Source organism: Misgurnus anguillicaudatus, chromosome 14 (genome assembly GCF_027580225.2).
Source record: "Misgurnus anguillicaudatus chromosome 14, ASM2758022v2, whole genome shotgun sequence".
NCBI classification, from domain to species: domain Eukaryota; kingdom Metazoa; phylum Chordata; class Actinopteri; order Cypriniformes; family Cobitidae; genus Misgurnus; species Misgurnus anguillicaudatus.
This window is the reverse complement of record NC_073350.2, coordinates 13,923,009-13,946,571: the sequence shown is the minus strand read 5'-3', so window position 1 is coordinate 13,946,571 and position 23,563 is coordinate 13,923,009. Positions and strand designations below refer to the sequence as shown.

General features: G+C 36.6%; 3 protein-coding genes across 3 annotated transcripts in view; 2 read left to right on the top strand and 1 right to left on the bottom strand.

Moving 5' to 3' along the window:
* Window positions 1-503: 503 nt before the first annotated feature.
* LOC129427868 (Ig lambda chain C region) lies at window positions 504-3,205 on the bottom strand. The gene is made up of 3 exons (XM_055184639.2): window positions 2,863-3,205; window positions 2,714-2,781; window positions 504-1,487 (listed from the first exon to the last, which is right to left on the bottom strand). The coding sequence occupies exons 1-3, from the start codon at window positions 2,919-2,921 to the stop codon at window positions 1,129-1,131; spliced, it is 486 nt and encodes a 161-aa protein (XP_055040614.2). The 5' UTR covers window positions 2,922-3,205; the 3' UTR covers window positions 504-1,128.
* Window positions 3,206-9,770: 6,565 nt separating this feature from the next.
* Window positions 9,771-15,084, top strand: LOC129427769 (uncharacterized). Its single transcript, XM_073875915.1, has 5 exons — window positions 9,771-10,339; window positions 10,895-10,987; window positions 13,205-13,358; window positions 13,612-13,763; window positions 13,856-15,084. Coding segments are annotated over exons 1-5 (729 nt in total). The 5' UTR covers window positions 9,771-10,011; the 3' UTR covers window positions 13,858-15,084.
* A 977-nt stretch (window positions 15,085-16,061) lies between these two features.
* The window catches only part of wdr18 (WD repeat domain 18), a 76,379-nt gene continuing 68,877 nt past the window's right edge, over window positions 16,062-23,563 (top strand). The window contains exons 1-3 of the mRNA XM_073875914.1: window positions 16,062-16,322; window positions 17,533-17,643; window positions 17,805-17,938. Of these exons, the coding sequence (XP_073732015.1) occupies window positions 16,113-16,322; window positions 17,533-17,643; window positions 17,805-17,938 (455 nt within the window). The 5' untranslated portion in view covers window positions 16,062-16,112. The remainder of the gene's footprint in view (window positions 16,323-17,532; window positions 17,644-17,804; window positions 17,939-23,563) is intronic.

The following is a 23,563-nucleotide window of genomic DNA, read 5'->3' as shown; positions in this document are numbered from 1 at the left end:
GGCTGACTGGCACTTAGAAAAGGCGCTAGTCTTACAAAAACCCTCATTTTTGGACCTATTGACCTCAAAGGTGAAACATAACTTCTTTGGGATCATTGCATTATTAGGTTTCACACACATATTTATCATTAAGTTTTTTAGTAATAAAAAAGATGTTATGCAAAAAAAGTTTTATTCCAAAGTACTTCAGCCTCTCTAACTTTTTAAATTTTTAACTTAAAATAATGTTGAAACTTGGAAAATAAAGCTCAAAGTGTCTTCTCTCAAATGATACCATCCATAGTTATGCGTATACTCTAAATGGTTTAGTAAAAACAACCATTTTATTAAAAGTAGGTCACAATCAATTATTTATTTATTATTATATCAAACTTAAATGCCCCTAATTTCAAAAATTTATTTCGCCTAAATTTCTTAGACAGGGTCACAAATAGAAAAAAATGTATTTAATAATAATGAGATATTTTTAAGACTGTTGCAACAGGATCGCATTTAACTAATGATATATCATTATAATTATGTAGAAAATTTATTTTTGAGATATATAATTTGACATCCAAAGCTTGCCATGTCACTAAAGGTCACATTATTAAATATTATATATACAATATGAATAATTTTGAACTTCTTTTATAATGAAAGACTACAAAATAACATCTTTTATTCGCCATTTAATGAGACTTCAGGACAAATTATATTTAAACCCACCGGAGATTTATTATTTATTTAACACTTTTTAATCAGAAAACATGTACATCACACAAGAAGTAAATTCAGATCACAGGAAGATGCATCACTTTGTAGTAAGACAAAAACTTTAATAGATAAAAAAACATAACATTTATCCCTAGCAGGTTATCAAACACGTATCAGTTCCTCAAATTTGTTTTTAAACAGCCTATCTGTAATATCTCACAACAACACATATTTAGATGCTTCTGCATCCAACTTAGTGGTTAGTAAAAAATAACACAAACACAGAAAATCCCACACACCATCCTCCCGCAAAAAACATCAAAATGCCCTTATTTCGGGTAACAAAAACATTTTGATACTTCTTTGCAAAAAGATAGTGTGCAGAATTTTCTGTGTTTGTGTCTTTAGACTTAACAAAAAAATAACCAAAATCTACAGTCCAAATCCCTGACGAGGATTACATACAGAAGACTCTATTTTATGGTAGTGAAATCCTGCTCTGTATGTTACCTCACACTTGTATGTATTCTCATGACTCCATTTATGATCAACAACTGAGTACAGTCCCACAGCAGAGAACGTCCCACCAGGCTCATGGCGAACTTCTGCTATGCTGGTGTGCTTTCTGGATCTATTTGCTCCATTCACCTTCCATGTGATCCTAACCGTTTTAAACTGTAATCCGGTGATGACACATACAAGTGTAACTGATCCGGCACGTTTGCTCTGAACTCGGTCGGGCATAAGAACATGTACCCTTGGAGTCACCAGATGATCACCAACATATGGAACTGAAAAAATATGTCAACGCCATGCCAGTATCAGTTTAAAATCAGCAAAAGTCAATGAAACCTAAAGTGAAAATATTGCAATAACCAGCATTTGTTGTGTTTCGGATGGTTGTTCCAATTATGCTGGTCAGTGTTGCCAGATCCCATTATTATAAGCGTGTTTATACTTGTTTTGTAGCAATCAATAGCCTCTTTCACACAGTAATTCTGGTAAATTACCATGAATTTACCAGAATGAATTTACCAGTAAATACAAAAATGTGCTGTTCACACACGCAGTGGCGTTCCGTTATTTTACCAGTAAGACATCATTCACACATCAGTATCAAAATACCGGTAAATTCATTGAGAAAGCGGAAGTACCTGTAGCACGCGGCGAGCTCAGTGTTGTGTTTGTAAACAATCCACGTCGTTCATAATTTTGTTGTTTTCACGTCTGTGGTAAACAGTCGCGAAGTTGCTCATGACCAAACAACATTGAATGAGACAACGTCAAACCGAAAATGCGTTTTTAACAACAGTACTGTTTGCACTTTAGGCTTCACAGAGGGCGTGCTAAGGACGTCGGCAATTCGGCGGTAAGCTGTTTTAAACAACTTTGGTTAAGAAATGTGGACGTAAACTTCAGGTGTGCTCAACTTTCAAGCAACATGTGTGTGAAAACGTCAGTAAACACTGCGGGGGTAAACGCGTCATCTGTGTTAAAACGCTATGATTGGCCCGAAGCTGTCAGCATGGTCTGACGTCGTCCGTTCTAAATGCCGGTAATCCTATAATTTTCGTTCACACACAGCGCTTACCGGTAAATTACTGGTAATCTTACAACCTGTCTTACTGGTAAATTGGGAGCACTGATTTACCGGAAAGGTTCTGTTCACACATGACATGTTAACGGCAATTTACCAGTAAATTACCAGTAAAGACTGTATGTGTGAAAGGGACTAATGTGACACTTTAGGACGTTTACAGTGAGAAGATGCCTTTGTCTTATTTCTACAATAATGTTTGAATTTATTTCGTATTTTTGTAATATGTGGCAACACTGATGCTTGTGTTCCCATCAGTATTCTTTTCAAGGTCAACCATTAAACCAGTATGAACCATCAAAAATTGTCTTTAGTAGGGATAAATTAAAACTTAACAAAACCTAAACATATTTCAGATTTAGCAGCACTGACGAAATCCCTCATCTAATTTTAATCTAATCATGCAAATGCACCTCATACCTTCCACAATAAGTCGAAGTCCTCTGCTGAACATCTGATTCATCTGTCCCTTTTCACCAAACGCATAGCTGTTAGGAAAAATCTGCAATTAGCTGCAAGTTTGTGATATTTATTACTTATGCACTTGTTTTTTGACTTTGCAGTCTTACCCCATCAGAAGTAGAGAGGTCATCAGCATGCCAAATATCATTCTGTTATGCTCATTCATTTCTATTATCTTTCATTTGTTTTATGTTGTGCCCCTTCAGATGCCAGTGCAATATAAATGTCCCTTTTGTGAAGCTTCATTTGATGCAGGGTTGACTCTTATAAAGTTGACAGAAGTTGGCGGTTAAGTCAGGAACGTCCCATGTGCTCCTGTGCCATGTGCAGATGGTCCTTTTGTAGATGCATTTAAAAGCAATCAACCATTACATCTTATTTAGATCCTAAATGAATTCAGGCAACATATCTATTATTATTATTATTATTATTATTATATTTTCATGTATGGCATTGATATAACACCAGGTTTTCAACATGTTTATAAGTTTGATGGACAGGTTATGCAGTTTTCTGCAATCAAGCACATCTATGACATTTCAAAACTAAATAAAATCCTTAAATTGTTTTATAAGTGTTTCATTTTATTGACTTCTACATACATTCCTGAAAGCAACTTACTACGAAGCCTTTTTTTTTAAATGATATCAACAAACATTTTTATGTTATGTTAACTTATCAAATTAAGTTGCTCAATTTATCTTGTTTTTCTAAATTATGTCAGCTTATCACGGGTCAAAACCTTTTTTTAACGTCTTTTTAAACGTCTGCTGCATTTTTTATAGTGCAGCTGTCTTTGATGTCAAAGTGCCAAAACAGATAAAGCAGTTAAATCAGCAAGACATGTATTTAATGTTTTATTAAGCTTTTTATTGCACGGAAATTGTTTTAAAGTTATTCCCTTGATGTGATGTACAACATTTTCAGTGTTAAAAACATGTGCCAGTTGGCTGTTATTCTGTTAAAAGGGACAAAATAACAGGAAAGAGCCGTTGGCTTGGTTGCGAGAGACAGATGCGCATTTTATCACAAAACACTGCCTGCACTTTTGCACCGATCTCATGGGAACTAACTAATCCAATTAGACTAAAGTTTTTTAGGTTTCACAATGTAAGCCAGAAATATTTCTACACACCGAAATGAGCTTTCATAAAACAGCAGAATACAGGCTTAGAATATCATATCAGTACAAAACAGTTTAACAATGCAGTCCAATTATATGCAGTCTTATATTTTGTGTCAAATATGCATGCATTCAATCATGTGTTTGATTTTTGTCCGAAAACCCACAATAATAAACACCAGTGTCATTTTCCAAGGTCGTGATGATCTGTAAGTGGTGACTGGATTTTAAACCATCATTAGTGAATACAGCATATCTGCTTTGGTTCAGTCCACTGCCGTAGCGCACGTGTGAAGTGTTGGTCAAATTGTGGGAGAGAATGAACTGTGGTCCGTGTCCAGGCATCTGTTTATACCAGCTCATGACCCCTACACTCCCATTGGGTCTCAGTGGGCAGGTAAGAGTTACATTTTGTCCCTGTTGCACAGAGAGATTCATTGAGGTCCTCCATAAAAAGCCTGAAAATACATGCAGACTGAAATGTTTATAGAGTTAACATGTAAACACTAAGGAAGTATAGTAAATAATCCCAACTTTGTATGTTGTCCTTCAATTATTTCACATAAAGGTACAATTTTTACTAACTGGTTTAACTTTATAATAACAATATTTAAATGAATTATACATAAGCTAATTTAATATATCCTTGCATACATAATTGTATAGGTCCTATACATTTAATCACATTTAATAAAATAGCAATATGATTAAACAAACCTCAATTTTAGAAAGTGTGACTTTAAAACACTTACAGTGCAATGAAAGATACAAAAGAGAAAACATCTTGATGCTTGATGGAAGAGTCATCATTGTTTTGTGTTCAGTGTAAGTTTCACTTGGACAGATCTGTTGAAACTGTGACTGTGTGATGCTACTTCCGTGGATTGTCTTTGAGGTCACAAAACGATCTCATGAATCTCGTATGAGAAACAAGCAAGGGAGTTACAGCCCTCATGTGATTATCTTCTTTTTCCAGGTTTCCTTGTGTTGTGTGAACAGATGATTTTAAACAACATTACAATGGACCTGTACAAACTAAACCGTGCATGATTTAAAATAATGAATATTTGATGACAGAAAAATTAGTCACGTTATATGTGATGTAACGCTACATCAAACACTCCCATAGCTGTGTACCCTGCAGCATGTTTTTGAGAATGTCATACCAAACAAACAAACAACAATGACCTCTTTAAAATTACACTCAAATTACATCAGAAATTAAGGTTTTCACTTGATATAAGAGTAATAGATAATAATCTGTTTTTTATTAGATTTAACATCTCCATTTTTTCATATTTGATTGTATCTACTATAAGTGCTGTAACTGGTCACCAGTTTTTCACATTTTAGCATATATACCTGCAGTTCATGTAAGTAATCATATGATGTAACAATGTATATTTTAAAGCCACAATATGTAGGATTTTACTAATAAAATATCTAAAAATCACTTCCACTGTGTGATATATTTCAAGTTTCCAAGGTTTGTAAATCCAAAGAAATTCTTATTTTAAATAATGGCTCGTCCCTTGTAATTGTTGCCTATCATTGAAGTAATATCAGTGCTATCCTCAGTTTTTGCTTGAACTGTAGAAAGTATGGCAACACGTGTGGACAGATAAACGCATTTTCATCCCTCACAAGAAACACAAGATGACATGTAAAATGAAATGCTTTAAAACACCATGTTACTCATTGTGCACATTCAGTTATATACACATTGTTATATACACTCTTAAAAACAAAGGTTCCTAAAAGATTGTTCTTTTTTTCATGAAGATCCTTCATCATTCAATATGTTGCACTAAAGGTGCTTTTTTACTGTAAAACATTTCTACAGACTATAAAAGAGTAAGACAAACTGAAAAGTAAGACTGAAAAGTTCTTTAGGGAACCAAAATGGTTCTTCTATGGCATTGCCCCCTTAAAGGAATATTCCATTTCGAGAAGAAATTATGTTTTTTGAGAAAAACATTGCAGGATTTTTCTCATTTTAATGGACTTTAATAGACACCAACAATTAATACTTAACTCAACACTTAACAGTTTTTTTCAACGGAGTTTCAAAGGTCTATAAACGATCCCAAACGAGGCATTAGGGTCTTATCTAGCGAAACGATTGTCATTTTTGACAATAAAAATAACAAATATACACTTTTAAACCACAACTTTTCGTTTAGGTCAGGTCCAGCGCGACCTAACGTAAATGCGTAGTGACGTAGGGAGGTCACGTGTTACATATATAAAACGCACATTTGCGGACCATTTTAAACAATAAACTGACACAAAGACATTAATTAGTAGCAGTTGACATACAACAACGTAGGAACGGTCCTCTTTCACCACACTTGTAAATACTTGGGCGGAGTCTCGCGTTCGTCCTCTGTGACCTCTTGACGTCATGACGTATTGCGTCGGGTCACACTAGCGCATGACGACCAGATCTAAACGAGAAGTTGTGCTTTAAAAGTGGATATTTGTTATTTTTATTGTCAAAAATGACGATCGTTTTGCTAGATAAGACCCTTATGCTTCGTTTGGGATTGTTTATAGACCTTTGAAACTCTGTTGAAAAAACTGTTAAGTGTTGAGTTAAGTATTAATTGTTGGTGTCTATTAAAGTCCATTAAAATGAGAAAAATCCTGCAATGTTTTCCTCAAAAAACATAATTTCTTCTCGACTGAACAAAGAAAGACATCAACATTTTGGATGACATGGTGGTGAGTAAATTATCTGGATTTTTCTTTTAAGAAAATGGACTAATCCTTTAAGAACCTTTATTTTTAAGAGTGTAAATAAGAGTACACTCGAACATTTACAGTAATTCTTTGAGAACATAGACTAACCCTTGGTTTATAAAATCTTGTCTGGACTCTAAAGAGTGTAAATTCATTTGGTCAGTCAGTGACTCATAGCACAATCACAGGATGCCTGACGAAGTGCTTTGCTATTACTGGCTGGGTTAAATTATATACTCTTTAAAAAATTTTTCAGTGGTTCTTTACAGCACTTTATTTTCTTATAAACAACCATTATTTGCTGTAAAAGATGTATATGTGCAGGATTGCCAGGTTTTAACAACAAAACGTGCCCAATTGACCTATCGTTAAGCCCTGGCCCTCGAACGCAGATGAGCCGATTGCAGTTATCGGAACTCAGAGAACTGCTGGTTTCAGAGCCGCAGAAAAGCATTTTATGATCCGAAAATCAGATTTTATTGTGTTTATGCAATGCGGTACTTGTAACATTAATCCGAGGTATCCTGGGAAAATGGGCAATAAAATTTATTTTATTCCATTTTCTAAACCCAAGACAGAGCAAAATGTCACTTAACGTCCAGATCAACAAGGATACATTTGTTCTGGTAAGTCGAAGGAACAATGCTTTTATATGTTCTAACGTCACCTAAACTTATTTAATCGCAATCATTATATATTAAAACAACCTCTGCCTCTGGTAAGTTAGATAGATAGCTTGTGCTAACGTTAGCTAAAGTTCAGTGCGCCTCTCCATATTAAACAGGTTAAATGTAAATTAATTTAATCTTACCCTGTGGTACATGAACAGTGTTAATCCTGATGTCATCTGGGATCGTGACGACCGTAACATTAGCGTAAGCTTCTCCCGCTTGCATTGTAATCTGTAAACCCTCGCTTCCAAATTAATCTTGTTTCTCATCATATTTAAATTAAAATCTTTTATCTATCCTTCTGTGGCAGATTTAAGACCCACTTGAGTGCTCCTCGATGATATAGGTGTCAGTGTCAAAAATATATCAAAAACATCCTGGAACAAGGTTTTCAAACTGACAGGTCCAATTGTAAGACAGCTAGCAACCGTTTGTTTGTCAGAGCTGGGAACAGTAACTAAAGACAGCGGGGCTTAGCAATAGGTCAATTGCTAGCCCCAAACCATAGATATCTACACTAGATGTCGCCTTGGGGTTCTAAGCATGCGTCAAAACCGCCGCCATCTTAGAACAGGGGTCTTGTCCTAGGAAGTAGCTAGGTAACGCTGCTATCTCCACCTGTACTTCGAATTCATGGACGATGCCGGACTTTGGTGGCCTACGAGCACTATGCATTATAGTTAGAAAAAGTAGATTTTCATAATATCAAAACTTAATTTTTTTTTCTAGACTCAATGCTAAATACACGTCTGACTGTTGGAACGAACCAAAAGAAAACCAAGAAGAAAATCGCATTCATGACGATTTATGGTGATTTTATTTCCGTTACACCATTGCCTACAATGATGCTGATTCGGGGCTCCCCTGTTTCAAGATGGCGGCTCTAGTTGATGCATTCGGTCCAATGAACTGCCGTAGCCAAGGCGACATCTAGTGTACATATATATGGCCCCAAACCAGCCAAATTGCATTTTGAGGGTGGGGGGGTCCTGGGTAAAAATCGCACTACGGGGTAAAATCTGCCTTTTTGATAGGGTTCATCTGCTAAAATTCGCACTCCCAGAACTAATTATCACATTATTGGGGTCACTTGAACCTGCGAATATAAAAGTAGCCCAATTCTACGGGAAAACCACAGACTTGGCAACCATGGCTACTTTGGACGTTTTAAATGTGACCCTGCCTGTGTAACTCAGCAAAAGTCTTTTTTGCGATTTACTGTTTTCTACATAAAATCATTCCACATAATGTAAAGAATATATTACCTTGATATTTTTAATATTGACCAAGAACATGATTGAAATTGAAGTAAAATCACAAACAAAAATCATGGTCCTAATCTCATATTTACATTATGAGACTTTAACCTCGATTTGCTAACATGATGAAATATCATAAAAGTTATTTCAGCAAAAATGCATGTAAGCAAACTAAAGGTTATTTTGGCTGGAAGTGTTTCCGGTGTATTGTTAACCTTGACGGTGAAATGACGACTGTTGCTTGCTGCATGGGTACTTTTTACTATCCAGAACACTACGTGTAGCAACCACAAAGTAAACCTCTCAAAACATCTTATAAACTGCTTGGCATTTTCCTGCCTGCCACACATACTGTAGCACCCTAGCGTAGTTTTCCACTTGCAAGCACCACCCACATGCTGATCTGAAAAATACCGTTAGATATCTTACAAATACTACAGAAATAAACAAAACCAGTATTTCACTTTAAATTAGTTTCGAATGTATTTTAACACATCGCAGATTTTCTTTCACCACCAGAATGTGTGTGAAACTACCAGAAATGCATTTTCTCTTCCAAAGTCAGACAAATCTATTTCAAAATGCAATAAAATCTTGCAAAAGTGCACAATTCAAACACTGGAATTCTGTACAAGGGGGCTATGGCCCATGGAAACAGACACCACCCTTCAACATTATGTAATCGCCCCCCTCCCCGAAATGATGACTCATCAGTCGGAGGAAAACGGTGAGCAGCAGAATTTCGAAGCTCCGCTCTAACTAAAACCAGCATGTCGACCTCAAATGTGCTGATTATAAACCAGCAGAGGGCACTTGAGCTTTAATGCATCATGGGAAGACATGTAGTTATCTATGTTATTGCAGCTATTTTATGTGAGTGACAGATAAAATACATATAGTGATGAGTACAAGAGATATACTGTAAGAGAGGTATCTACAGCTACTTGACTAATGTCAAGCCTCCCTTACCTCTTTAAAAAAACACTGAATGAGGCATGGACATTGTGTGCCTGGCAAAAGTTCAGGAAACACTGAGTAGTTTGTGCTCTGAAGATCTTAAAAATGTTTAAAATAAGACATTGCCGAGGTTCCAAACTCGCCCATGAGCCAGGAACCCAGCCAAGACACTCCCCAACCCCAAGAGCGAGGAATGGAAACTGAAACACTCATTGAGGGAGGTTACTTTAGGTTTCTCAATAATAGTGAGAAAAATCTCTAGCTGATGCGTCACATAGCGGGGCCGAGCAAAGACTTACAGGTCCTACCATCAGGAGCACGGCCACTCCTCTTTCCTGAGCTCCACCGGGCTGAAGTTTAGGGGAAGCCCAAGCCTTGAAAGTCTCATTTCATTTGCAGGGAACCTCCTGTCACCACCTCTTCCTTTCACACGCAGTCAGCAGCTGGACACACACGCGCCCACTCTCCGAACTGAAAGCATCACTGCGTTTTACCTGGATCAGGATGACAGCCTCAAAAGATTCTCACACCATGCGCAATATCGTGATTGGCATCCTGGCCCTTTGGTCCATAATCTCCCTCATCATCATCGTGGTGTGGGCCACCTCGCCCGAAATGAAGAGTTCGAGCCAGTGTCGCGCCGAGGTGCAAGAGCTCAAAGAAAAGCTGGAAGGGGGCAAAGTGGTGTGGGGCAAAGACAGAAAAGCCCTTGAGGATCTGGTGAGGCAGGGATGGAAAAATCAGAGTTTTCTACAGAAGCAAATCGACCAGCAAAAGGAGCAGTTGCGATTTCTCAACCTATCCCTGGAGGCCAGCCAGCAAGAAAATATCAGTTTGGCTGAATCTCCTTTACCTTGTTTGGATTTAAGACCCCTCAGATTTGTGCACTAAACTTTTTCACTTTGTTTAAACCTGTAAATATGTATAGCAATGTTATAATACTACAGGCTCTCGACAGGCATGTTTTTAAGTTTCATTTCAGACATCTAGAGCATGGTTTACAGGAAAACAGAAATCTGAGCAGTTATGCAAATATTTGTCAAACCTACCCTGAGATTAAAAGCGGCACTCATCCATTGAGGACAGACAGGAATTTAATCACCCCCTTCATGGAAAAACTGCACTGATAATGCTTACATTATTTTAAGTGTGAACATTTCTTCCACCGCATACCTTTAGTTAAGGGCATTATACTTGTGTCTTGACTTTCACAAATATCTTTGTGAAATGCCTTTTCTGACCTTTGAAGGTTATGGCGCACCCTCGTGAGATCTGACGACCACTCCTTAATATCTCAGTGCTAACCTCCACCTCCAAACCTCACCCCGTTACTGAGCCGCACCCCACTTTTGTTCAATTAACAAATCTCGCGTTTCTTTCCAGATCATTTTGAACGGGAACATCACGTTTTTGGAGAACAAAACTGAAGAATACAAAGTTATGGTGGGAAACCTCACCGATGAAATCAGCCTGCAGAAAGGTAGGAAAATTCACGTCACAGTTTTTCCTCTGGTTGGAGCAGCCATGAAAGGAGCTCTCTCTCTCTCGCTCTCGCTCTCTCTCTCATGCATTTTCCCATGTAGGCATAGAAACAGGGTAAAAACAAATAAGCAGTGCTTGTTAGCAGCATGGGTTTTCTTTACAGTGCTTATTAAAATATGAAGCAAGCTTGTAAACGTACTTCTGTGCATAACTCCGCCCAAACATTTTTTACTTTTTATATATATGATTCATCTTTCCCATGCATTCTCAGTAAAAATGTACCAAGGCCGTCACTAGGATGGTAAAAAATATTATCAAATCAACATATATTATTTGTTACTTTAACTTAACAAATTAGCTTGTTTTTATAACTTATCACAAGTCAAAACTTAAAATAGAAAGTTGAATTGAATTGCAAAACCAAGTTGTTTTAACTTCCTGCTGCATTTTTATACATTGAATTTTTTTTGCACTTAAAGGGGCCATGGCACAAGACTTTTTTAAGATGTCAAATAAATCTTTGGTGTCCCCAGAGCACATATGTGAAGTTTTAGCTCAAAATTCCATATAAATAATTTATTATAGCATTTTAAAATTGCCACTGTGTAGGTGTGTGCAAAAATGTGCCGTTTTGGGTGTGTTCTTTAAAATGCAAATGAATTGATGAAATTCAAACACTGATCACAATAATGGTGGTTTGTTGCAATTAAAACTCAAATGTGCTTTTCTCTGCACTAAATGGCAGTGCTGTGATTGGATTGTGCAGATTAAGGGGCGGTATTATTATAATAAAAGCTCATTATGACATCATAAGGAGAGCCAAATTTCAACGACCTATTTTTTCATGTGCTTGTAGAGAATGGTTTACCAAAACTAAGGTAATGGGTTGATCTTCTTCACATTTTCTAGGTTGATAAAAGCACTGGGGACCCAATCATAGCACTTAAACATGGAAAAAGTCAGATTTTCATGTCATGGCCCCTTTAAATTTTTAAGTATAATCTGCTTGGATTCACAGGTCATTTCAACTTTTATTTTTTATCTTTTTACTAATGATGAATTGTAAATTATAAAATAAAGTTGAAATAAATGAAGCTAATTTAACTTTACTTTTTAAGTTACAGCAACTCATCACTTTTCAAGATAAAAATTAAAGTTGAAATGACTAAGCTGATTATACTTAAAAATGTAAATAAATTTAGTAAATGTAAAAATACAAAAAGTGTTTTTTACAGTCTATTATGTACCATTTATGTACCTTTAAGGTACAAATGTGCACTTTTTGAAAGGATATATCCCCAGTGACAGCTTTTCTACCCTTTAAGTGTGTGCTAGTAGTTTCCCGGACCAGGTTTAGATTAATCCAGGACTAGCCTTAGATTAGGACATTTAAGTGTTTTTTACAAAAACAATACTGGTGTGCATATTGGGACAAAACAATGTCACTGATATATGTTAAGATATTTCAGTGCAAGATTATTTTAAATTAAGACAGCTCAAACATGCATTTTAGTCTGGGACAAGGATAAACCCTATCCTGAAAACCACCTCATAAACTTTGATATGAGTTTTATGGATCAAATATATAAGCAAAAACTATATACCGATGGAGAAACAGGATATTGTTGCTTTGTCTATTTGTAATAAAGCCACAGTCTTGTTTATCAAAATTTTTGTTCACAATATCAGGCTAGAATAATGTGATTCGGAAGTGATTTCCTGCCTCACTAAACAACTGCTGGAAATAACTCCCGAACATGAGATATGAAAATAATGGAGATTGCACTGATTAAAATCGCCTCAATGAACCTCGGTAAGGGAAAAAGTTAGTAGACTTTGGAAAACCATTTGAAAAAAAAAATTGGATAGGTGTGATGCCCACAGAAACATTTCACACCAAGAGCATAGTTTAACACAAGTGTCAAATTTGAGACAAAGGAGCTACAACGCACTATAGCCACTGTTATGAGCTACCACCAAAAATAGTGCCCTGACATCACTGAGGCCCCTTCAAGAAACAAACTGATAAGTCACTCGGGCTAGACATGACCTTATAAGACAATGGAATTATAAAGGTTTTTCTTCAAGGAACATTTGGTATATTGAGTGTTTGAACATTGTGTGTGGCACTATGGACACTAAATGTGCATGTAGTAAGTTGAAATACAACATTATAAGATGTTACAACTGAGGAAACTTTTCATTATCATTTCAGACCACATTGAAAGCCTCGAGCTTAATTTGACCCTGAAGGCCCAGGAATTGGATTCGTGTGAGGCTTTACAGACCGCTGCTGAACAGCTCCAAAAAGTTGCAGAGAAACAGCTCAAGACCTGCAAGACGTCTGAGCAATATTTAAAGAAACAACTGTAAGTCATATCTCTCCATTATTCAATCCTATTGATTCTGGAGGAATCACTGTTATATTAAAACATTCATCAAACGCCTAACTCTCCAAACTGAATTTAAAACAATATAAAGGTTTATGCTATGTGAAAATAACGTGCATAATAAATATTATATTGTAGCATTTTTATTCTTGCAATTGAAATTAAAGAACCACAATTTGGCATTTTATTGCTGTGATGTTGTAAGAGTTTTGACATAATCATTTCATCACAGCGCAAAATGCAAAAACGTGGATGCTCATGAAGAAGACACAGCTCCGTATCAGTTTACAACTGGCGACAATGACAACAATGGAGCCCAAAGTATCACCACAAGTAGTGTTACACTGGCTGTGATCCTTTGCCTTAGTCTGCTGTTGGTACCATGTAAGTGCTCATTAAACTTTCATTTAGTGATCTCTCTATTAACACTGTGAAGTGTTTTGTGTTAATCAGACTCTGGTTTGGTTTGGTTTCAGAGATGAGAGGAAGATTGGATGATGAAGTATTTGGGTACACGTTTCAGTGCAACACTGTTCTGAGGACGCCGCCAATTGGTGCACTTGCAACCCTGGACTTGAATCGCATTTTAATATACATTTGAAATGGAAAGCACTGAAGTGAAATTAATGGCTATATTCGGTGTAGTCAGTCAAGGTAGTTTCATTGCAAATTGGCTGACATGTAAAAATTATAAGCTGGGTGAGATCAGAAAGCATGAATACTTCGCTCACCCAACAAGTATATGCTGTACTCCATTGGTGTTGAATTAAAAAAAAAAAGTTTTCATTTTTTTATCTGAAAAATATTCGGATGCTATACTACTAGATTTTTAATAAAAAGACATACCTATTTATTTTTAAAGTAAAAAAAGGCAACAAGATATTACTGTTAATTAATGCTTTAATTTTTACATTTGTTCACACTGTTTTACCACTGTTTGTTTTTTTGAAAAAGTTTCATAGGGAACTTTGAAAGCAATTTTTAAATAAAGTTCAAATTTTTACATGATTAAAGAAAAATACAATATACTCTAACAATATACTACAAGTTTAAAGTAGTTAAGGAGTTTTTGACTGAAATCTATGGTATTGCTTACCGTGGTAAATTTTTATGGAAGAGTTTAAAGTCGCCATGAAACGTATATCCGAATGAAACGGCTTTTGACATGAAATAATGCTCCCTGGATTTGAATTTGTCCATCGAGATCTGATTGGATCGTTTGAAGTTTGGTCGTGTTACTCCCGGACCCCGCCCACCTGCCATACTATATGACCGGAAGTGAAGATAGATCGTTTTTAGGAGGGGAGCAGATTTGCATTTTTGATTAAAGATTATGAGCACACACGAATTTTTTTAAAATAATGAAGCTCACAGATAAGTCATTTGTTAATAATACCACAATGTAAAAAAAAATATATATAGTTTTTCATTTCAATTTCATTGCGACTTTAAGGTGTGCTAGTGTTTATGTTTTGCTGGTTGATTATAATTATATCGCCACCTGTCGGCGTGGATGCAGCATCACGCAAAACCATTAAAAGAAAAGTTCACCACAAAATAAAAATTCTCTCTAATTTACCAAACCTTATGCCATTCCAGATGTATATGACATCCTTTCTTCAGTTTAACACAAAGAAATATGAAAAAAGTTTCAGAAAAAGTGGAAGCTCAGATAAAGCACATATGCATCATTGAACTATCAGAAGTTTTCTTAAAAAAAGCTTATTTAGTAAAATAAGCAGATCCAATGAGTGCTGGAATGGTATGTGTAAATTATAAGAAAATGTAAATTTTTGGGTGAACTGCTCATTTTAAGAGACAGTGTAAACAGGCTCGTGTTGTCTTGATTTATTTATCTATCTCATTGTTTTCTAAAAAGCCAAATTCATCTGTTCGTAGAGACTGTCTGTGCCTGAATTTGTTGTGTCATAGACATTCCCTGCATCTGAAATTGCCTACTTCCATATATAGTAATAATTAATAATAGCCACTCACAAGGCCACGTGAGCTGAAGGACTGCCAAATTTAAAAAGTGAATGAATTAAAATGTTGGAAAACTGTAAGCTGGTTGGCTTTACAAATGTGTAGGTCTACTGTACCAGAATGCAATTTTAGATGCAGGGAATGAAAATCTGCAGTGTTGGCGGTATTCCAGAACCACGGAGAAAGATGTTTACTGTGTGTTGTTATTGAATTAAACATTGTATGTGAGAGTTATGAAGATACAGTATTTGGCTGGTCAAATGACATCCACTCAGTGTAATAAAACACCTTTCATTAGGCTAATAATGACTGAAGTATGTGATTTTAAAAATAAATAATATACACATATTTATAATTTTGTAAAGAATAGTGCATTTAAGACACATGCATGCAAATAATATTCAAAAACACTCATATTTAAAATAAATGTAGGCTATGCATATTTTTGTAAAGAATAATGCATTTAAGACACATGCATACAAATAATATTCAAAAACACTCATATTTAAAATAAATATATGCAGATATGCATCGTTTTAAATATTAGCCTACAAAACTATTATTCTTTACGCAATTATCGTTTACATTACTACATTTTAAAAGTTAAGGGACATTTCAAAGGCTGTTGATAAATTGACTGCAAATAACTAAACAACAATACCCAGAATTCCTCAGTGCGCGGGAAATGACGTTTTACAGACGCATCCGCCCACCTCTCCTTCCAAAATAATCGCGCTTTGTGTGTCCAACATGTCGGCGCCCGTGGAAGTGGTCGTGTCTGCGGATTCATCGGGACAGCTGTGGAACTGCGCAGTTTTCGACCCTCATTCCGGGACAAATCTCCTGTCCTACCGTGGGGGTAACACCTCATCTAGGTCTTTAACAGTCTTGAATGGGGAATACATTTTAGGAGCTCAACTCGGCAAGAACTTCATAAACGTGTGGGAAATCCAGAGAAAGGTGGGTAACCCTGCTGCATCTTTAGGTTACCACTCACTCAACAACAACAAGAAGAGTGATCATACACACATAAATACAAACAAACAATAAATAATAAATAAAGATGAAGTGAGCCTTAAGCTTGTAAGTTATAGGTATGCAGCGTGTGTAGTTGACACTTATAATATAATATAATATTGACAGCATTGTTCTGCAAGTGTGTCACTGTCTATTGTATATTAATATAATTATTAACTATTATATAACTATAACTATTGTCATTATTATATTATATTATATTATATTATATTATATTATATACCACGGGTCTGTTGAATGCTGTATTCTGATTGGCTGAGAAATGTTCCGTGGGTATGCTTTAATTTCTTATAATTCAATGGCCCGTCGTCAATTATTCCTTACATATTATATTATAAATTAAGTGTACTCGCGTATGCTGTTTTATCGTAATTGATAAGTTACATGTAGTATTTTGTACTTGCATTACTTTGTCAAACCGTACGGACATGTAGATGATAAAATCAAGCCAAAAGGTGGATAAAACTTGTGATAAATTTAAAGAATTTGCCTCCTGACTTTTTTAGCCTGGGAGGGACAAAAAGTCCTAGGAGGGAAAAAAACCCTTGGGATATATATATATATATATATGGGATGTAAGCGGTATGTAAATGGATAAGGAGGTTAAACGGGTTCCATCCGTGGTCGTTGGTCAGGCATTGGCTGGGCATCACGTTGATGGACGGCCAGTAGATCAGTGGTCTGTTGACCTCCACGGCAGCCGGAACTGGGTCTGTTTGTCTCAATGTTCTCTGGATCAAGGACAAGATGGGGAGAAACAAAATCTTATTAGCGTAGTGGCTGTTCGTTTTAATATATGTTCCGTTCCAGACAGGCTAGCTTATGCGGCATAAGTATATTACCCAGACGAGTTATGTGAATGCTTTGTTTCAGACAAGCTAGCTATTGTACGATAAGTACATTTACTAGACAAATTATGTGAATGCTTTGTTAAAGAAAAAAGTCTTAAGTTTAGTTTCAAAGTGATTGACTGTGTCTGATTCTCGGACATCAGTTGGCAAATCATTCCATGTCTTCCTGAATTGTTTCCTGTTTCTACACATCATTAACAAAGCTGTGTGTAACTTCGCACCAAACTGCTAGGTGTGTTCAATACTCTGAGTTGTTTGTTAACACCACGTTTATCTTTCAGGACCAGTTACAGCAGAAGATCGTATGTCCTGGGGTTGTTACCTGTCTGTGTGCATCCCCTAATGGTCTCTATGTCTTAGCAGGCATTGCTGATGCTATATATCTGTGGGAGGTGAGGAGACTATTAACATTACACTGTTCAGTTTATTTAGCATGTCTTATGATCACAAAGTATTTATTTGTAAAATGCATCAACAGTGTCATGCGTCATGTGATAGTGAAGGTTATTATTGCTCTTGTTTGTGGTAAGGAGTGTATGCTTCTTTCCGATAGGTGTCAACAGGCAATCTGTTGGCCATTTTGAGTCGTCACTATCAGGATCTGACCTGCATCTGTTTCACTGACGACAGCAGCCATTTTGTTTCGGGTGGGAAAGATAACCTGGCACTCATATGGAATCTCTCCAGGTGTGTTATGCTGATCATTTCTATATTGAACTTTCCTTGATTTGTAGTTTTAAATGAATGATTGGGATATGCATGTTCATCTAATCTTGCAGTAAAATTGTAACATTTTTTGTATCTGAGACAAATTTCAGAAATTGTAAAACACGTCTCTTGTTATTGGGCAAAAACTTTTGCCCTTTAGCTTTGTGTTCGATGTTTAGCGGTCGGTTAAATGCCTTTGTGCTAAATCTTGCCCTATGATGAAGGTCATGTGAAATTGTGCATTCGAGCAGACTGACTGTACATATGATGACAGGTAAGCGTTATCTCTAATGTATTTTTTAAAATGGCAGACTGTGTCTTTCCTGTAGCTCTATGTGGAAGTTGTGTGATCCTAAATACTTCTTTAAATTGAGGGATAGGTCCAATAATATGTTTTTTGATATTGCTTTTCCAACTTCACCCCAACCCTTAAAGCGACATCTTAAATCTATCTGAGACTGAGTTTTAAAGGTGACATTGTTAAATTACTGCCCCTCTTCTCATATTCAGTGCTTGCCAGAAGTGTATAATACAACTCAATCTGGACTGAATGTTAAGAGATCAGACATGAATATTAAAATGGACTAAATGTAACACAAAGCAGGGGGTTTTAGTCCAGCGAGTGTGAGATCAGAACAAATGAATGCTTTAATGTCTTTGTCATTAGATAAGAGACTTTGTTGAAAGAATTTCAATTCTATCACATTTTTTGATATCTTAATGCATATAAGTGCACATTGTCAGAGATATAATACAGACACTGTGTTATCAGAAACTTTTGCAGTTGTTGAACTTGAAATTTAGCAACCTGATCAATAATGGTAGCTATTATAATTTATCTACTGCTACAGGTGTAAAAATATTTGTGATACAGTAAGGAAAAACTAGGGCTGCACGATAAATTGCATCCGATAGTCATGCGCATCTCATCAGTGAAGCCGGTTCCTTGATTAGTAGTAAATCGCCATCACTTGCTTTTTAGATGGAGCGGCATTTACTACACAGAGCTGTAGTACACCGACAAACTGGGCCATATTGCATACATATCGCAGGCGATACGTCTGCGATAATTATTGCAAAATTGCGTACATTTCGTGAACTGATTACATTTAGAATATCTCCATAAGAACAATTTGCTGAATTAGTGGTTGAAATTAATAACTTTTCACAATTCCTTATGACAGTAAGTCATTTTTCAAGTCTATCCAGATTATAAATACGTGGAGACATTTTTTTTGTATCCAGGTAGATCGTGAAACAATTGAAATTGGTTGGCAATATAAAATGTTCATTTTAGTTTTTATTCAGAAAAAAAGTTCCTCTGTTTATAAGACAGCCTTGATTAGTGGTCGACCGATATGTTTTTTTTATGGCTGATACCGATATTAAAGGGATAGTTCATTAAACCCATGATTTACTCACCCCCAAGCTGTCCGAGTTGCATATATATGTCCATCGTTTTTCAGACAAACACATTTTCGGATATTTTAGAAAATATTTTAGATCTTTCTGTTGATTAAATGTAATGTTACGAGGTCCAGCCATAGTCCAAAAAAAGTGCGTCCATCCTTCACAAATTAAATCCAAACGGCTCCAGGATGATAAACAAAGGTCTTCTGTGGGTAATCCGTGCGGTGTTGTTGTAGAAATATCCATATTTAAAATGTTATTAACGTAATTAACTACCTTCCGGTAGCGCCGCCATCTTAGTCTCATCCGCATTTAGGATGAGCGCTTACGCAGCGTACAGAGGTTTCTCTGCTGCTGCTCTGTCCCCCCGCCCTCCGAATTTGTCATACGTCACTAAGAAAAGTGCGTACACTACGCTAATACTCTCTCCTGAGTCTAAGGTGGCGGCGCTACCGGAAGGTAGTTAATTACGTTAATAAAATGTTATATATGGATATTTCTACAACAACACCGCACGGATTACCCTCATTCCCACAAATCTCAACCCAGTAGAGCATCTTTGGGATGTGGTGGAATGGGAGCTTCGTGCCCTGGATGTGCATCCCACAAATCTAAAATAACAATTTTTTTTATTTACGTTACCATAAATATACAGAATCTGCAGCTTTATAATAAAAAGCTTTAATAAAAATTTTTCAGATGTATAAGTGTGTAAAATTAGTAAAATGTAACGGATAAAAAATTAAAATAAACATGTACAGGAGGGCATTTTAGAAGAACTCAAGACAGAAAGTGTTGTTTTACCTAAACAGCTTAGTGTTTAATTCCCTTCCAGTAGATGGCGCCATGAGCATTTTCAGCACCTGCAGGTACAGATGGTGCAATACATCCACATAAACAAGCATACATCTCCACTTTATTTTTAAGATGTCTTTGAAAACAAATCAACCGGAGTAATTAAGATATAAAGCATGTGAAAACCAACGTTTTAGCGCCTGAAACGGTATCTCTCATTTCTATACCCTCAGGCGTTTTATTTTTATTGCTCTCAGCTGGGCAGTAATAGTTCAGCATCTAAGCAGCTCTTGGCTTCAGTCGGTCTTTCTATCTTTCTCTATTGTGCCGTTATTGTTATTGATCTAAGATAAACACGCTTTGAAGCTCCTGCATTTTGAGGCTGATGAAGAAAGACGTTGAAGTCAATAATCTCTGAGCTTTATCAATTATAACAGACTTCAATGTGGATACACAAGTCACTCCAGTATATTTTGAAGAGTCTCAGACGCACAGTTTGACGTTTCCTGTCGTGATTCACTGACGTGTCTGCTGGTTTTGAACTGAAGGAGACGACTGGTGACGACTCGCAGTGAAAGACTCGCAGGAATTCAAAATGAAAGTTTGTTTGATGGCATTAGGTAAAGTAAACCAGGCCCACGGGCTGCAATATATGAAAGCGGGAGAGCCCTGCGCTGCCATCAAACCCAAATGAATAATTCAGCATCTGTCTTGCCGTTTTGAAGGGAGATGATGCGTATCTATTATTCTGTATCTCTACCGCTCGGCAAAATAACCTTTCAGCCTTTGGTATAATCGACATTCCCTGACCCCCACACTCGGCTGAGAGGTCTCGACTTCAGAAATCACGTACATGTGCGTGAGTTCACTGCACTCTTTGATTGTTTTTTAAAACCAAGTGAGCAGCGTATAACGTCTGTGATGAACTAGATGTGCTGTCTAGGTTCACAACTTTCTAGATTTTAAAGCACAGCCTGAATTTGGAGTTCACAATGAATTTGAATTCCACATTTCTTAATTTCCCAGGGGACGGGTGTCAGGGTAGACCAAGAAGGTCAGGAATAGTTGGACAAAGGCAGCCTGTTTGCATCAGGGTTGCCAGGTCTGTTTAACAAAACCATCTCAAAACTAGCCAGATAGACGGGTAGGTAGATAGATCCAGATAGACGGGTAGGTAGATAGATCCAGATAGACGGGTAGGTAGATAGATCCAGATAGACGGGTAGGTAGATGGATCCAGATAGACGGGTAGGTAGATGGATGGATGGATATAAATATGGATGGATATAAATATAGATGGATGGATATAGATATAGATGGATGGATGGATGGATGGATATAGATATAAATAGATAGTTATAGTTATAGATATAGTTATATATATAGATAGATGAAGATAGATAGATATAGACATAGATATAGATAGATATACATAGATACAGGTATAGATAGATAGATAGATAGACGGATATGATAGATAGACGGATATGATAGATAGACGGACGGATAGGTAGACAGACGGACGGATAGGTAGACAGACGGACGGATAGGTAGACAGACGGACGGATATGTAGATAGATAGATAGACAGACAGATATGTAGATGGATGGATGGATGGATAGATAGATAAAGATATGGATGGATATAGATATGGATGGATATAAATATAGATGGATGGATATAGATATAGATGGATGGATATAGATATAAATGGATAGTTATAGATATAGTTATATATCTAGATCTAGATCTAGATCTAGATATAGATATAGACAAAGATAGATATAGACAGATAGATGCAGATAGATAGATATAGACATGGATAGATATAGACATGGATAGATATAGACATGGATAGATATAGACATGGATAGATATAGACATGGATAGATATAGACATGGATAGATATAGACATGGATAGATATAGACATGGATAGATATAGACATGGATAGATATACATAGATATAGATACAGGGATAGATGGATGGATATAGATATAGGTGGATGAATATAGATATATAGATATAGATAGATAGATAGATAGATAGATGCAGATAGATAGATAGACATAGATAGATATAGATACAGGTATAGATAGATACAGGTAGGTAGGTAGATAGACAGACAGATAGACAGACAGACAGACAGACAGACGGATATGTAGATAGATAGATAGACAGACAGACAGATATGTAGATGGATGGATGGATAGATATAGATATGGATGGATATAAATATAGATGGATGGATATAGATATAAATGGATAGTTATAGTTATAGATAGATGCAGATAGATAGATACAGATACAGATACAGATACAGATACAGATACAGATACAGATACAGATACAGATACAGATACAGATACAGATACAGATACAGATACAGGTAGGTAGGTAGGTAGGTAGGTAGGTAGGTAGGTAGGTAGGTAGGTAGGTAGGTAGGTAGGTAGGTAGGTAGGTAGGTAGGTAGGTAGGTAGGTAGGTAGGTAGGTAGGTAGGTAGGTAGGTAGGTAGATAGGTAGGTAGATAGGTAGGTAGATAGGTAGGTAGATAGGTAGGTAGATAGGTAGGTAGATAGGTAGGTAGATAGGTAGGTAGATAGGTAGGTAGGTAGGTAGATAGGTAGGTAGGTAGATAGGTAGGTAGGTAGATAGGTAGGTAGGTAGATAGGTAGGTAGGTAGATAGGTAGGTAGGTAGATAGGTAGGTAGGTAGATAGGTAGGTAGGTAGGTAGGTAGGTAGGTAGATAGGTAGGTAGGTAGATAGGTAGGTAGGTAGATAGGTAGGTAGGTAGATAGGTAAATAGATATATGACTAGTTTTTGACACACATTTTTCTCAGTTTAACATTTAACACCAAGGTTACACATCAATACATATATAACAACACTGTACATTTACACTAATTTTATTCTGAAATACATATATTTTTTACACGGTCCCATTTATTTTGTAACATGGAGTCCCCATTAGGGTGACGTTTTGTTTTACTTTCATGCTTTTAGCAGACACTTTCATCCAAAGTAACTTACATTTACATTAAAGGTATATATTTTGCAGTATGTGTGTGTCATTGGGAGTCGAACCGACAACCTTTGCCCTGCTAATCCAGTGCTCTACCAACTGAGCTATAGGATCGCTTTTTGTATGTTGGGCATGTTCATCTATTTTTAGCGTTGCTGATCTGAGTTGTTATTGATTTCTCAAGCCTGTGTTTGCACCGGCTTAATCATGTTTGGCTGGAAACGCTGAAGTGTTCTGCACTCAGGTTTGTGCTGTAAGAATCGTATCCGCTTCTGCCGGCTGTGACCTTGCCGCTGAGTGAACGCCGCCGAGCGTAGCGCAGCATGAAGAATGAAGCGCCGGGTGAATGAGAGGAATCTAAAGTGTGGGAGA